General features: G+C 42.5%; 1 protein-coding gene across 2 annotated transcripts in view; it reads left to right on the top strand.

Moving 5' to 3' along the window:
* The window catches only part of THBS4 (thrombospondin 4), a 179,654-nt gene that overhangs the window by 133,163 nt on the left and 32,815 nt on the right, over positions 1–13,676 (top strand). The window contains exons 3-4 of one of the 2 annotated variants that reach the window (XM_064481950.1): positions 4,104–4,516; positions 10,721–10,924. In XM_064481950.1, the coding sequence (XP_064338020.1) occupies positions 10,906–10,924 (19 nt within the window). In that variant the 5' untranslated portion in view covers positions 4,104–4,516; positions 10,721–10,905. Of the gene's footprint in view, positions 1–4,103; positions 4,517–4,913; positions 5,177–10,720; positions 10,925–13,676 lie in introns of those variants that run through there. The other variant, XM_031447276.2, reaches the window with a different exon arrangement.

Raw genomic sequence — 13,676 nt, forward strand, 5'->3', positions numbered from 1 at the left:
TCTTTCTGCTGCCTCCTCCTTCTCTACCAGCTCTGAACATTAGTGTCCCTCAGTGTTCTTTCCTCATCTTACACATGCTTCTTAGGCGGCCTCATCTACACCTGCAGCTTTAGTTGCTACCTGTAAATGAATGATACCCACACCGCTAAGCCTCTCTCCTGAGTTACAGACCCACGTAACTACACACCTCATGGACAGCTCCACTTGAATGTCCTGAAGGTGCCTCACCTTCAACATAGCTGAGCCAAATCATCAAGTCTCAGTGAATGGCACTATGATCTGCCAGGCAGCCCAGGTCAGGACCCCAGACATAATCTTAACATCTCCCTCCACAGTCTTGCACATAGCAAGCATCCCCTCTGCTTAACAGTGTTCTTCCCTTTGCTGCGTGGAGAATGCCTCCTCATCCTTCATAACCCCAATGAAAAGCCAGCTCTTCTAGCAAGTAACTCCTAATTCTCTTTAACTACAAGTTGCTCTCTCCTCAGCATTTCCTTATTTCTTAGGACATATGTCTGTTAGAGCCTTTATCATATTATTTATCTCTCTGTTTTTTGGAGCAGACTCTGAGCTGGAGAACAAGAACTGTGTTTCATTCCTTGTTGTAGGGCCACTGTTTAACACAGTGCGCGGCGCATTCTAGAAAACTGTCCAGAAATGTTTGTTGAGTGAATTAATGAACAGACACATGATAATTATTTGTTGGATAACTGATTATATTAATGAGAAGAAACTCTAAGATTTTATGATTGGTCAGCAAATACTCTTTCTAACTCAACACTTCTGTCAATGACTTGATGGCAGTACGCACATAATTTTAGAATTAAAGTTGGAAAAAATATATATATATATACTCTCCAGCTCCTCTACGAACTTGTTAGGGCCCATTTATAATTAACTGAGGACAGTTAACTACTAAAATCCTTCATGTGTTAGTTCTTTTAGTAAAGTTAAATATGCCCTCAGGAATTTAAGTAATACTATTCATTTGCCTACAACTGTTTGTTTCCCATAGATGAATTTCAATCCAATTCCCATCAAATTATCTCCAATTCTAAACTCCTCATACACAAATGAATAGAACTTTAGCATAGTTTGCAAGTTTGCATCATGCCCTATTATTTCATTGCACTTTGCTTCATACTCTCTTGGCGAATACATTTAGACATCCGACACTAAGTTTGGGTTTCTCCTGGCACAGTAGTCACTGTTACCACTAGACATTGCAGAAACCACCATTTGGATGGATTAATGTATTTTTTAATGAAGCAGAGCAGTTACTTTAAGAAATGCCAGTTGTCAAAACTCTCTCTGGCCTTCAAGTTGGGTAGACACAGTTATCTGTAATTAATGTCCTCACCGTTGCATTTTTGGCTATTTTCCTAAGGAATTTTTACACAGTATTTAGTAAAGTGTATTAAAGAGGCTTAATGAGAATTTTTTAATAGTCTACTTAGACCCTTAGTGAGATTGAAAATGAGTGATTTTACATACTTCTTTTCTTGCTTCACTGATCTTCAGTGCCTAATTGCTAAAGTATCTTTTTTTGAGTTCTGAACAAAAGTTTTTAATTTTAATTGCACACTAATCAAAAACCCCCTGCTTCATTTACTAGGCCCTTCTGTGTGTTAACTAGTTTCTAGAGAAGCTATTTTCCTGTCACTTAGTCAAGAACCTTCCTTTGTTATCAACACTAAACTAAATAGTAGCCCGAAGTCCACATTCTCCAGTGCTGTGGGGTAAATGTCCTCACACACTAGAGTGTAAACCATATTCCCTTTAAACCATCTTTAAATGGTAAGAATTATCCTCCATGTCGATTCCCTTCAAGAATTCAACTGGAAAACTTGACATAACTAATGATAACTAACTTTATTCAAATATCAATTAACAAATATGTATAAAGCTTCTACTCAGCTGTGCCAAATAGCAGTCTGTAATAGGAGGACCTACTCCCACTCCTGAAGAACAGGAGCACGAGGAGATAGCCCTACTCCCAGCAGCAAAATGGTTTCAAAAGGTATATTACTCCCACAGAGAGGCTTTCTGGTGAGAGCAGGATGGATTCCCCAGCTGGTCTGAGGATGGCTTGAGAGAGCAGGGAAAGGAGACTGGCTTTGGGGTTTTCAGGATGGCAGGGGGGTGGGGCTGGGGAGGGAGTTCCCGTGCAGGGTCTAGGGCTTGCACAGTTTGAACTCCCTACCAGCACCAAAGGAAGGAGCCCCCAGGCTTTCTTATCAACTTGCTCAGACATGGACCAAGAGGAAGGGGAATGGTGAAGCTTGAGAGCTGTCAGCAATCATCAAAAATGGGGTAATACTCTGTGTTACAACAGTTAAAAATGAATGAAACCTAGTCTATCATTTGCTACAGTAACATCATACTGCTATAATTATGTTACATAACAAACAACCCCCAAATCTTAATGGCATACAGAAATAAACATTTGTTGCTCTCATGTCTGGAGTCAACAACAGGGCTCTGCTGATCTTGCCTGAATCTACCCACCTGTGTGAGTCAGCAGCTGTCGCCTGCTCTCAGGTGGCTTTGCCTACGATGACTGTGGCGAATTAGCTCTGCACCGTGTCTCATCCTCCAGCGGGCTAGCACGGCCACGCTATCACAGCAAAGCCAAGTGTGAAAGAGTAAGCAAGTCCCATCACACAAGTACGTTTAAAGCTTCTGCTTGTAGGACTTTTGCTAAATTCCTGTTGACCAAGAAAGCTACATGGCTAAGCCTAGGCTTACAACAGGAAAGCAAAGGATCTGTATAGAAGCGCTGTGACTGCTTTTGCAATCCACGGCACAAATGGATGGCAACATATCACAGCCTCTTATCCTGCTTTACAGTACTCAGAGAAGGAAAGCCAGTTCAATGAGCTACTCATTATCAGGTGCCAGCATTGTACTCAGAATTAGGACTACAAAAATAAATGAGAGCGTGCCAAAGAGCTCACAGTCTGATACTGGGGAGAAGTTAAGTAAATTAATACATTCTTAAATTAAAATTCAGTCTGTTAAGTGTTAACATCAGATATTTTAATGAGGTGGCACAGAAAATAAACTGATTAACCCTTTCTCTTCCTTTACCACATATTTCACAGCCAATTTAATGCATTTTATTGTATTCAAAATTCCTCCTGATTCTGAGGATAGGAAGAAAAAGCTGATTGAGAATCCCCAAAGAATGGCTTCATTAAAAATGCAGTCTCTTTTAGAAGCAAAACTAAATTGTAAGTTCCCTTAGGCTAGCAGAAAGTCATCTGATCCTTCTGTTGCTCAATTACACTTAGTAGTCATCCAGTTTCAACCAAAATTCGTTATGTGCCTACTTGTTTAAGCCATTTTGATGGGAATTTTCTAGATTAGGGGATGCCTGGCAAAGATGACTAAACAAAGATGACTTAAAAAATGGCATCTGCCTTCCAATAACTTACTCTAAAATCCATTGTATAAAACTTATACAAGGAAAGCTATTGTGCTTAAAGTAGAAGTTGGGAGCCTGGAGCCCCCTCCAACCCAGGCCACTCCGGAGGACACTGTTTGGAGATGTGAAGAGTCTCTAGTCTAATCCATCTCATTAGTGTAGTCACATTGCTGGAAACATGCACCCTTTGTCTCTTCGGGGCTCTCTCACAACATAGGCATATGGCAGTCCACACCATACAGTGACTTTAGTGTAATGTGGCATTAAATGAAGCCTGGATTAGAACTATGTTAGACCTTAAATAGAAATGAGCTCTGAATTTAGCTTAGACCTCAAATAGAAATGAGCTCTGAATTTAGCTCACAAATTTCCAGGTCATTAGCTGTAAATGGAATCATAATTAGCGAAGGGTCATTCCAGCAGAGTTTGGGAGTAAAATGAGTTAATCTTCCAGCTTGTGGCAGACAGCTTCTTAAACTTTGAAGTGGGATTCTCTGAGACATAAAAATAGGGATATAAATACTTTGCTGGATTTTCTCCATTAGTCAAGATTGTTTAAGAGGGAAAAGTTTGCCATTGTTCTGAAATATTTTTTCCTCTCGTTAATCCACATTATTTTTAGGGAGCTTTGCCTAGGAGGAAGACTAATTCCTTATGCTTCTTCTGTCTCTTTTAGGTCCTACTACCATAGCTTTAAACTGTCACATGGAACCTTTTGGGAAGGCGAAACAGAAGTGGGCAGAGTGTTCGGAAACTGGACTGAAAATAAATTCTCCATAAAACGCTACCATCCTGTAAATGGTTCTGTCTGGATGGATTCTTTAAAGATGTGTTTTACTTCTGCTAAAAACTCAAAAACTTTGAAACATTCACTGTTCATGTCTCAAAACTTGATGGGAAAAAGTCAACATCTGAAGTATTCAAGACAAGCTTGAAGAAATAAAAGAATCCAATTGTTCTCTGGACCATCTTAGGGGGCGACGTTCCTGGAGATCCTTCAGGGTTCCTTGGGGAAAAGAACCCAAGATGGGCCTTAAAAGCCTGTCCAAAGGACGTTCTTCTGTTTGGAAAACAAAAGGAGTACCAGAGGTAGGAGACTGATGGTGCCTAGCGCTAGCGGGTCAGTGTTACTTCCTTCCTCCTTTGCCCCTTTCTTCTTCATCTCTACCCTGTCCTGCGCGTCCTCACTTTCCCACCAGCCCCCTGCTGCCCACCCTCGCTCTTCCCATCCTCCTAAACCCCCCCGCCGGTCCCGGGCCGGCGACTACGCCCACCCACCCCGAGACCGGCTTGCCGGGGTATCTTTCGGGTCCCCAGTCCCAACGCTCACGCCTTTCTGTCCGCCGCCCGCGCTCCCAGCTCTGGCCGCCCCCACGCTTCCCGGTGGGAGGAGATCACAGCCAAGGGGGCCGCCCCCGCCTGGGCCCTCCCCCTCCCCGGGCCGGCCAGACCATAAAGCGCCCAGCCCAGCCGCCGGCGCACCCATCCCTGCGGCGCCAGGACGCGAGAGCCGCCCCCGACGGCAGCTCGCACGCCGCGCTCCGCTCACCTGCGCCGCGCGCGGGAGCCCGACCCAGAGGCCGAGCGCCGCCCGCACACCCAGGCGGGACCCCCGCTGCTGTGTGACTCGCGGGCGCCCGCGGGGAGCAGGAAAAGCCAACATGCTGGCTCCGCGAGGAGCCGCCTTGCTCCTGCTGCACCTGGCCCTGCAGCCGTGGCTGGGGGCCGGCGCTCAGGCCACCCCGCAGGGTAAGTGGGCGCGAGCCGGGGCGGGGGCCACGAGCTCTGGTCCCTCGGTCACGGTCGCGGAGCCCGCCGTCCCCTTGGGCGAACGGAGAGACCAGCTCCGCGCCCTGCTCGGCCTTTGGCTCTTGGGGCCTCGCTGTGCACCATTCTGTCCGTCTGGGGCCCGAGTCAAAGCATATTGTGATTGGAGTAATTAGAGATTAGAGTTTTCGGAGATAAATAATTTGGGGGATGAAAACCTTATTTTCAGTTTATGCAAAGGCTTGGGGTTTTCTTCCAAGCCTAGGGGAGGCCCTAGACCTCGAACGCGTCCTGTCCGGAGAAGGGTGAAATGCGGATTCTGTCCTCTGAGGCTCTCTCTGGCAGGCCCTCTCCTCAGCCCTTGCAACCTTAATCCTTCGATGAGGCGGGAGAGATGTTCGCTCAGTCTGAGGCTCACATCCCCAAGAAAGGTGCGATATTACTCTACCGCCCCTGCCGCTCGCCTTTTTCTGCTCCAACTTTGCTCGGACCCCAAAGCCTCCTTTGGGAGTTGGCTTGATTTCTTGATTCTTGAGGTAAATTGAACCGGAAAGACTAAGATATGAGTCTTTGTCTATAAAGAGGTAAAAATTCAATAAATAACCCTGGATAATCAATTTTCAACCCCCCTTTGTGAAATGGGGTGAAAATAACCGTTGGACAGAAAGCACTTAAGCTTAAACAGAACTTTGGAAAGACAAAAGGGAAGCTTTTCTTAGCAAGAAAAGATTTTAAGGCTCTAACTGGCTATCCAGTGACGACCTTTATCTGTTTGAAATTGATGCCCGAGGTTGATTAATTACTGACTAAGGAAAGCTGGACGAGACGCACCACTTAAGGTGAAAACTGTTATTTCTAGGAGGCCAGAATGAAGAATGCCTGTGCGGGGTATTCTCAGGTCCCTTCCCCACCCGTTGCAGTAATTGCCCTTAAACTTTGCATTTTACCAAATAACTGATTTTGATGCCAGACCAGGCAACCAGAATTGTGATTTCAGAGCATACTGTACTGCTTTTAGTTTGGGTTGAAATGTTTTAAATGTTGTACCTTACAGTATTTATTCATTGTGACTTTGCTTCTAGAGAGATAAGAAAGTATGCAATGACTTTTTAAAGAACTGAAGCATAATTGACAGATAATGTTATATCAGTTTCAGGTGTACAACGTAATTGTTTGATAATTGTATTCGTTGCAGATTATCACCATATTAAATCTAGTTAACATCCACCACTGTGCAGAGCCACAAGTTTTTTCCCTGTGATGAGAACTTTTAAGATTTACTCTCTTAGCAACTTTCAAATATGCAGTACAGTATTATTAACTATAGTCACCATCCTGTACCTGACATCCTGATTACCTGTTTATTTTATAACTGGAAGTTTGTATCTTTTGACCTTGTTCACCCATTTCACACCCCCTCACTCCCCCACGCCCCGCATCCGGCAACCACCAATCCATTTTCTGTGTCTATGAGATTGTTCTTTTTTGTTTGTTTTTGCTTCTGTTTTTAAGATGCCACATATAAGTGAGATTTTACAGTATTTGTCTTTCTGTCTGATTTAATTACACCTGGCATAATGCCTCAAAGTCCAGCCATATTGTCGTAAATGACAAAGTTTCATTATTTTTTATGACTGAATAATACTGTGTGTGTGTATATCACACACATATATACATATACATACACCACATTTTCTTTATGCATTCATCTATTGATGGACAGTTAGGTTGTTTCCATGTCTTGGCTACTGTAAATAGTGCTTAGAGGAATATGGGGGTACATAGATTGTTTCAGGTTAATGGTTTTGTTTTCTTCAGGTAAATACCCAGAAGGGGAATTGCTGGATTATATGGTAGTTCTAGTTTTAATTTTTTGAGGAACCTTCATAGTATTTTCCATACATCAACTTACATTCCCACTAAAAATGTACAAAGCTTCCCTTTTCTCCACATCCTCACCAACACTTGCTGTTTCTTGTCCTTTTGGTAATAGCCATTCTAACAGGTGTGAGGTGATATCTTGTGGTTTTGATGTGCATTTTCCCTCATGATTAGTGGTATTGGCATATTTTCATATACTTGTTGGTCATCTGTATATCTTTGGGCAAATGTTGATTCAGATTTCCTGTCACTTTTAAGTCTAATTGTTTGGGTTTTTTGCTATTGAGTTGTATGAATTCTTTATGTATTCTGGATATTGGCCTATTATCAGATATTTGATTTGCAAGCATCTTCTTCCATTCCGTATGTTGCCTTTTCATTTTGTTGACGGCTTCCTTTGCTGTGCAGAAGTGCTTTCATTTGATATTAGTCCCACTTGTTGGTTTTAGCCTTTGTTGCCTTTGCTTTTGGTGTCAGAAGGGAAGCTTTTTAAACACAATTGATAAGTTTTCTTATTGCAGACATTATTAGACAGGTTTGACCTCATGGGTATAGTATTTTTGTGTTATATAAGTTCCTGACATTTGAACGCAGTTTCATGGTGTGTTGCAGGTGTGGATTTTGCTTCTTAGAGATGCCTGTTTTATGGAAATATGAAATAAGGCTATACCATCCAAATTACTCAGCTAATTTAGTTGCCATAGGTAATCTGATTAAGTCAAGTTTCTGATAGATTCTTTTATTGAGTTAATTAGTCTTGTGTTTATCAACTCAGCTGAGTAATTTGCTTATCTCCTTTTTCCTCTGAGCTGTGTTGCTGCTCTTAGTACCATGAGTTTGACTTCCATACAGTAGTACGGTATTGGCAGCAGTGATTCACCTCTCACACTAGAACGTTGTGCTTCGATCCTGGCACTATTACTCAAGTGTAATAACATTAATAGAAAACTGTGGTGTCTCATTTCCTTCTCAAAATACTCTCCCAACTCATTACTAACTAATCCCAACTCTGCCTCTTGAGAGAGAAGCCAGTGAATTAGACAAGCCATCCAGATTGAATGTGGTAAATTTAGTCTGAGCTGAATTATGAAGTAATCGTGGTCAGAGCAAGAATCAGGAATACCAAGAGTTTAGCTCTGCGTGCAGCTCCCATTCCTTAAACACATATTTCTCTTCTGAAGATGCCTTGTCATGAATAGAACTTTTAAACATACTGCTTTATTTCTCTTTGCCCTCACTAGTGGGAATGTCAAGTTTCCAGTTCTTTGGAAACTTAAAAATTCTGTGCGCCTTTTGAAGTACAGTAGGCAGCAGTCTTCATGTTTAGAGAATGTGGGATGCTAGAAAGATCATAATTCTGCTTTATAACACTCCTAGTATTAAATTTGTTATTGTATAAGGTCCTTGGTACACATGAAAGGAACAGCACAGACCCCATCTGAAGATAGATTTTCTTTAGAAAGAGTAGACACTCTTTAGTAACTAGGTTTTTCCCTGTTTATTTTATAACTTTTATTTATTTTTTTCTTGCAAAAGCTGTACCCATTTATTGTTTTTAAAAAATAGAAAATTGAATAAGCAAAAGAAAAGGAAATTAAAAATGTATAATTATACAACCCAGAGATAACTACTATTCATGTTAGCCTTTTATTGTATTATCTTTCATCTCTATTTCTATGCAAATCTGTATTTCAAATGGAATCATGTTATATATATATATGTATATATATACAGTGTTATAATCTTTTTCCATTTAATAGCTCATGAACATCTTTCCATATCTCAGTTTTATTCAGCTGCCTTACCCTTTTTAATGGATAGTATTCCTCTTTTCGGGTGGACCAAAATTCATTTATCCTGCTCTAATATAGGACACTCAGTTTCCAGGGTTTTGATATTCTGAAGAACTTTTTGAACATTTGCAGTGCCCCAGGATGGTTGGGATGGCTGAAATCCCCATAATTGCTCCCAAGTCCTCCTGTCTCTGCCAAGGACAGTTTATGTTTTTGCAACAAAGTGCGAAGCCGGCGCAGCTTCAGGTCTCCCACCTCTCCCAATTAGGTTTTTGCCTAATTCCTTCCTAAATAGAAATTCTAGAATTACCACTGGTGCTGACTCTCCTTGTACCTAAATAAATCATCATGTAATCCATTATTCCTTAAAGATGAATTCCTGTAGTAGAATCAGTAAATGAAAGAGCATGAATGTCTTAGGCCTTTGATACTGTTGTTTAAACTGGCTTCAAAATGTTTATACTAGTCTATATCTTACCCACCAGTATATAGGTATCCGTTTCCCTGAATCCTCACCAACAGTGGGGTATCATTGTATTTATTGTTTTTCCAATTTGATGGTAAAAATAATATCTTATTGTTTAAGTTAGCAATTCCTTCATCATTAGTTCAGCATATGAACACTTATATATATGCTTGTTTATCTTTGTCCTTTTCTGCAAATTGTTTTCTCATGTTCTTTGCCCATTTTTCTATTGGGATGCTTATTTTATTGATTTGTAAGAGCTCTTTATTAATTATGGATACTATGACCCTTTTCAGTAACCAGATTATTGTATCCAGGAGACAGCTCTGGAGGCTGAGGTTCCCACAGACTGTGGAGTTGTTTAAACAATATTTGCATAAATCAAGAGAAATACTAAGTAACTTCTAGTGAGTACTACCCAAATTTGGCCTTTGCCTTTTAAATTAACTGGACATACTCTCATAGCTTTCATAAAGTTTGAGAGAAAGTGCTGCTGGCATGATCAAAAGTAACTTAGACAAACACAAATGCAACATCTAGTTTTTGTAGACCAACTCTGTCAGTCAGGGTACAGTCAGGAAATTGAAGCCACTTTTTTTGTTTTGTTTTGTTTTTGTTTCTACATCGGGATTCCTTAACAGAGAAATATTGGGGAACTGTAAATGCACAGAGGGAACACTTCAGTCTCACAAAGGTGGCAGATTGTTTTGCTGACACTGTATCCCACCACATCGATGCTTTCTGCTGTGTTCCCCATGTCATTTATCCCTGACGAGGAAAAGACAGTTGGCTCTGGTCCAGGAGGCACATGAGGGACCCCAAGGCGGAAATTCACTACCAGGGGACAGAAGGGATAAACTGGGAGTTCGAGATTTGCAAATATTAACTACTATATGTAAAATGGATTAAAAGAACAAATTTCTTCTGTATAGCGTAGGAAACTAAATTCAATGTCTTGTAGAACCCTATAATGAAAACGAATATATGTATATATATGTATACCAGAAATTGACATACTGTAACTGACTGTACTTCAATTTAAAAAAAAAAGGGAGAGAGAGAAACAATGACTTGGATGCTCTCATCTGCTTGTCCTAGTGGGCATTTTCAGAGCCACTTCTTCAGCCAAATGCAATTCTGGGTTTACAGATTTCCTCTTCTCTTGGGGGCTGTAACCTAGTGATGAATATTGTGCTGTTTCTCTGGTTCAAATGTCCAGCCACTGTAAGAGTGATAAAGAAGACCTGGCAAGTTTGGCAATGTGGAAAAACGATGACAATATTCATTTACTTCATAGCTTACTGTCAAATTGTCCCCCTCCAAAAAATATGTTTGCCCCAAAGTTAAATCTTCCACTAATGATCCCTTTCTCCTCCTTCTCCCCAGTCTTTGACCTTCTCCCATCCGCCAGCCAGAGACTGAACCCAAGTGTTCTGCAGCCGATCCTGGCAGACCCCACCTTGAACGAGCTCTATGTGATCTCCACCTTCAAGCTGCAAACTAAAAGCACAGCCACCATCTTTGGCCTTTACTCTTCAACTGACAACAGCAAATATTTTGAATTTACTGTGATGGGACGCTTAAACAAAGGTGAGCAAATTTACAGAAATCATTTTCTTAAAAATCCTCTCCTCCTATTCCAAGATTTGGGGTCTCCTCTCCTTAAGATGGTTCCATCCACCATTCATTTCTGTTTTCAACACCAAATTCTTCTGATTGTTCTTTTACTTATATAGTGAGGGTGAGTTGATACTGGGGGAAAAAATAAAGAATTGCTTGTACCCAAAATAACCTTTGACATCCTCCCTTCCTCGTGTCCTTCCGGACCTAGGAACATTAGGCCACTGTCATAGTCAGCTTGATCTGCTGTAATAAATACCATAGGCTAGGTGACTAAAGCAGCAGACGTTTACTTCTCATAGTCCTGGGGATGGGTAAGTCCAGGATGAAGGTGCCAGCATATTTGGTTCTTGGTAAGAGCCCAGGTCCTGGCTTGTAGACAGCCACCTTCTCACTGTGTCCTCACATAGCCTTTGTTCAGTGTGTGCCTGTGGAGAGAAAGAGGGAGCTCCGTCTTCCTATTCTTATAAGGACACTAATGCCATCATGGGGGTCCCACCCTCATGACCCCATCTAAACCTAATTCCCTCCCAAAGTCCCACTCCTAATACCATCATGTTGGATGCTAGGGCTTTGATACATGAATTTAGGAGGTGCACAAACATTCAGCCCAGAACAGCCACCCACACCATTCCTGTGCTCCCTTGGAAGCATGTGGCTTAGCAGACCTAACTTCTGGCTCTGTAAGCACCTTCCTGGATTGGTGGAGACAGTACATCTCAGCAGTAGAACTATATTGAGCTGCTCACTTTTCTGCCCGTTTTGTGCCAGTAGACACAGGACTGTCACCTGTTTGGACCTTCTGCTGTCAGATGTTTGACTGTCAAAGTGAGTTCCTACATGTGCTAAGAAATGCCTTCCAAAGAGAAAGGTCGCTGTTTTTTCATCTCCTCTTCCACCCGTGCCCTGGGGACAACACCTGTTCCTGCTTACTGAGGAATGTGACAGATACACATTCGTGCTGCCTCATGCTTTTAATAAAAAAGAAAAAAAGGACTGGCTAGATATTCCATTTTCTTCAGTTTGCTTTACTTGTTTAAAGTAGACACTTCGAGTGCTTCCGACTCTGAGTCTAATTGTGATTGAACACTCAAATCTGCAAGTGTTAGAAGCTCAAAGAAGTTCCTACTTCTTAGCTGTCATAGGACTACAGAGTTAAAAGCAAAAAGGAAAGGGGCGCTTTGATGTCAAGTTCCAGTATCCTCCTTCCCTCCTCCCATCTCACGCGTGAGTCTGCTTTCTCCGTCTGTTCCTCACGGGCTCTCCGGGGCTGTGGTGAGGTTTCAAATTATAGAAGGAGTCAGGGACCTGCTTTGTGATTCAGCAGGTGGTCCAGCCACTCCTGCTCCCTGCGCCCCACTTTCAGCCCTGATGGGGCATAACCTCGCCCGTCTCTTGGCCTTGGTTCAGACAGCCCCATCTTTCCTCCCATCTACTGAAGGAATGGCTTATCCTCCAACAAGCCAGCTACTCAGCTTGTGATCTATAAAAGCCATCCTGCTTTATCTCAAGAGCAGTAGCTTCTCATTCAGCTGTCTATTTTAGATGCACTGAAAGCCTTTCCTTTTAGCTCACTCAGCTTAGTAGCCGAAAGGCCCTCTGTAGAGTGAAAAACTCTGCTTCTAGCCATTCACTCTCACCAGATCTCACCCTCTATTTCTAAGTTGGCCATTGTGGAAAATCTGTTGCCTGGAAAAAAAAAAAGCAACTTCCCCTGAGCTGATTCTTGTGGGGTTTGGGGTTTTTTTGGGTTTTTTTGTTGTTGGTCTTTGAGTCTAGCCTAGTTCCTTTTTTTGGGGGGGGGGGGTGAGGGGAGATAATTAGGTTTATTTTTTTTAATGGAGGTGATGGGGATTGAACCCGGGACCTTGTGCATGCTAAGCATGTGCTCTACCACTCCGCTCTCCCCTACCCCTTGAGCTGATTCTTTGTGCTCACTCTGGATAGGCTGGGGTAGTGCCGGCCATGTGGGCAGGTAGATGGGTGGGTAAGGGGGTTGTTGGTGCATTTCTTTTGAAGACTCACCAGTCATTGGAGTCAGCTGTGAATACCAGCTGATCTCCACGTCAAAGGGGAAGGACGGGGAAAGGATTGTGAACACCTCTCCACCCGCCAACCTACTAGGAAACATAAGTAGCCTTAGGAAAAATATTTCTTAAAGGGAGTCTTAGAGAATCCAGAAATAACAATTCTCAGACAACAAAGAGGAATTTATACTTGTATTAGAGTTCGGAGAGTTGAAGAATTTGACACAGAAATTTCACTGGAGCAATAGGAAAAAGTACAGATTTGCCATCACTGGTGAGTCTGAAAGTTCTAAAAAAAAAAAGGAGCAGCAGCCCATTCTGACTGGAACAAGAAAGGGTGGTCGCTGGGTCCGCCAGGTCCAAGGAAAAGGCGTGGCATGTGGTTGTGCCTCCCCATTGACGTGTTCAGTGGTGGTCTGGAGCTGCACCCCACAGGCCTACATGCCTTGTGGTTGCCCAGCCTTGAATCTGAAGAAGGAGCCCAGAAACAGCAACAGAGACATCAGCGGTTTATTGGGTAGGGGATCTTACATGTCTGAAACAAAAAGTCCTGGAGGGACACCCCACCCCGGCAGGCAGGACAAGGCAGTGGTCTTTCCTATGCTAGGGAGGAGGAGGCTATCTTTTATGGGGAAATTGATGTCAGGTTGGCTCATCAGTTACCAGGGAAACCAGCAGCTGGGGCACAGCCTTCA

Source organism: Camelus dromedarius, chromosome 3, assembly GCF_036321535.1.
Source record: "Camelus dromedarius isolate mCamDro1 chromosome 3, mCamDro1.pat, whole genome shotgun sequence".
Lineage (NCBI taxonomy): Eukaryota > Metazoa > Chordata > Mammalia > Artiodactyla > Camelidae > Camelus > Camelus dromedarius.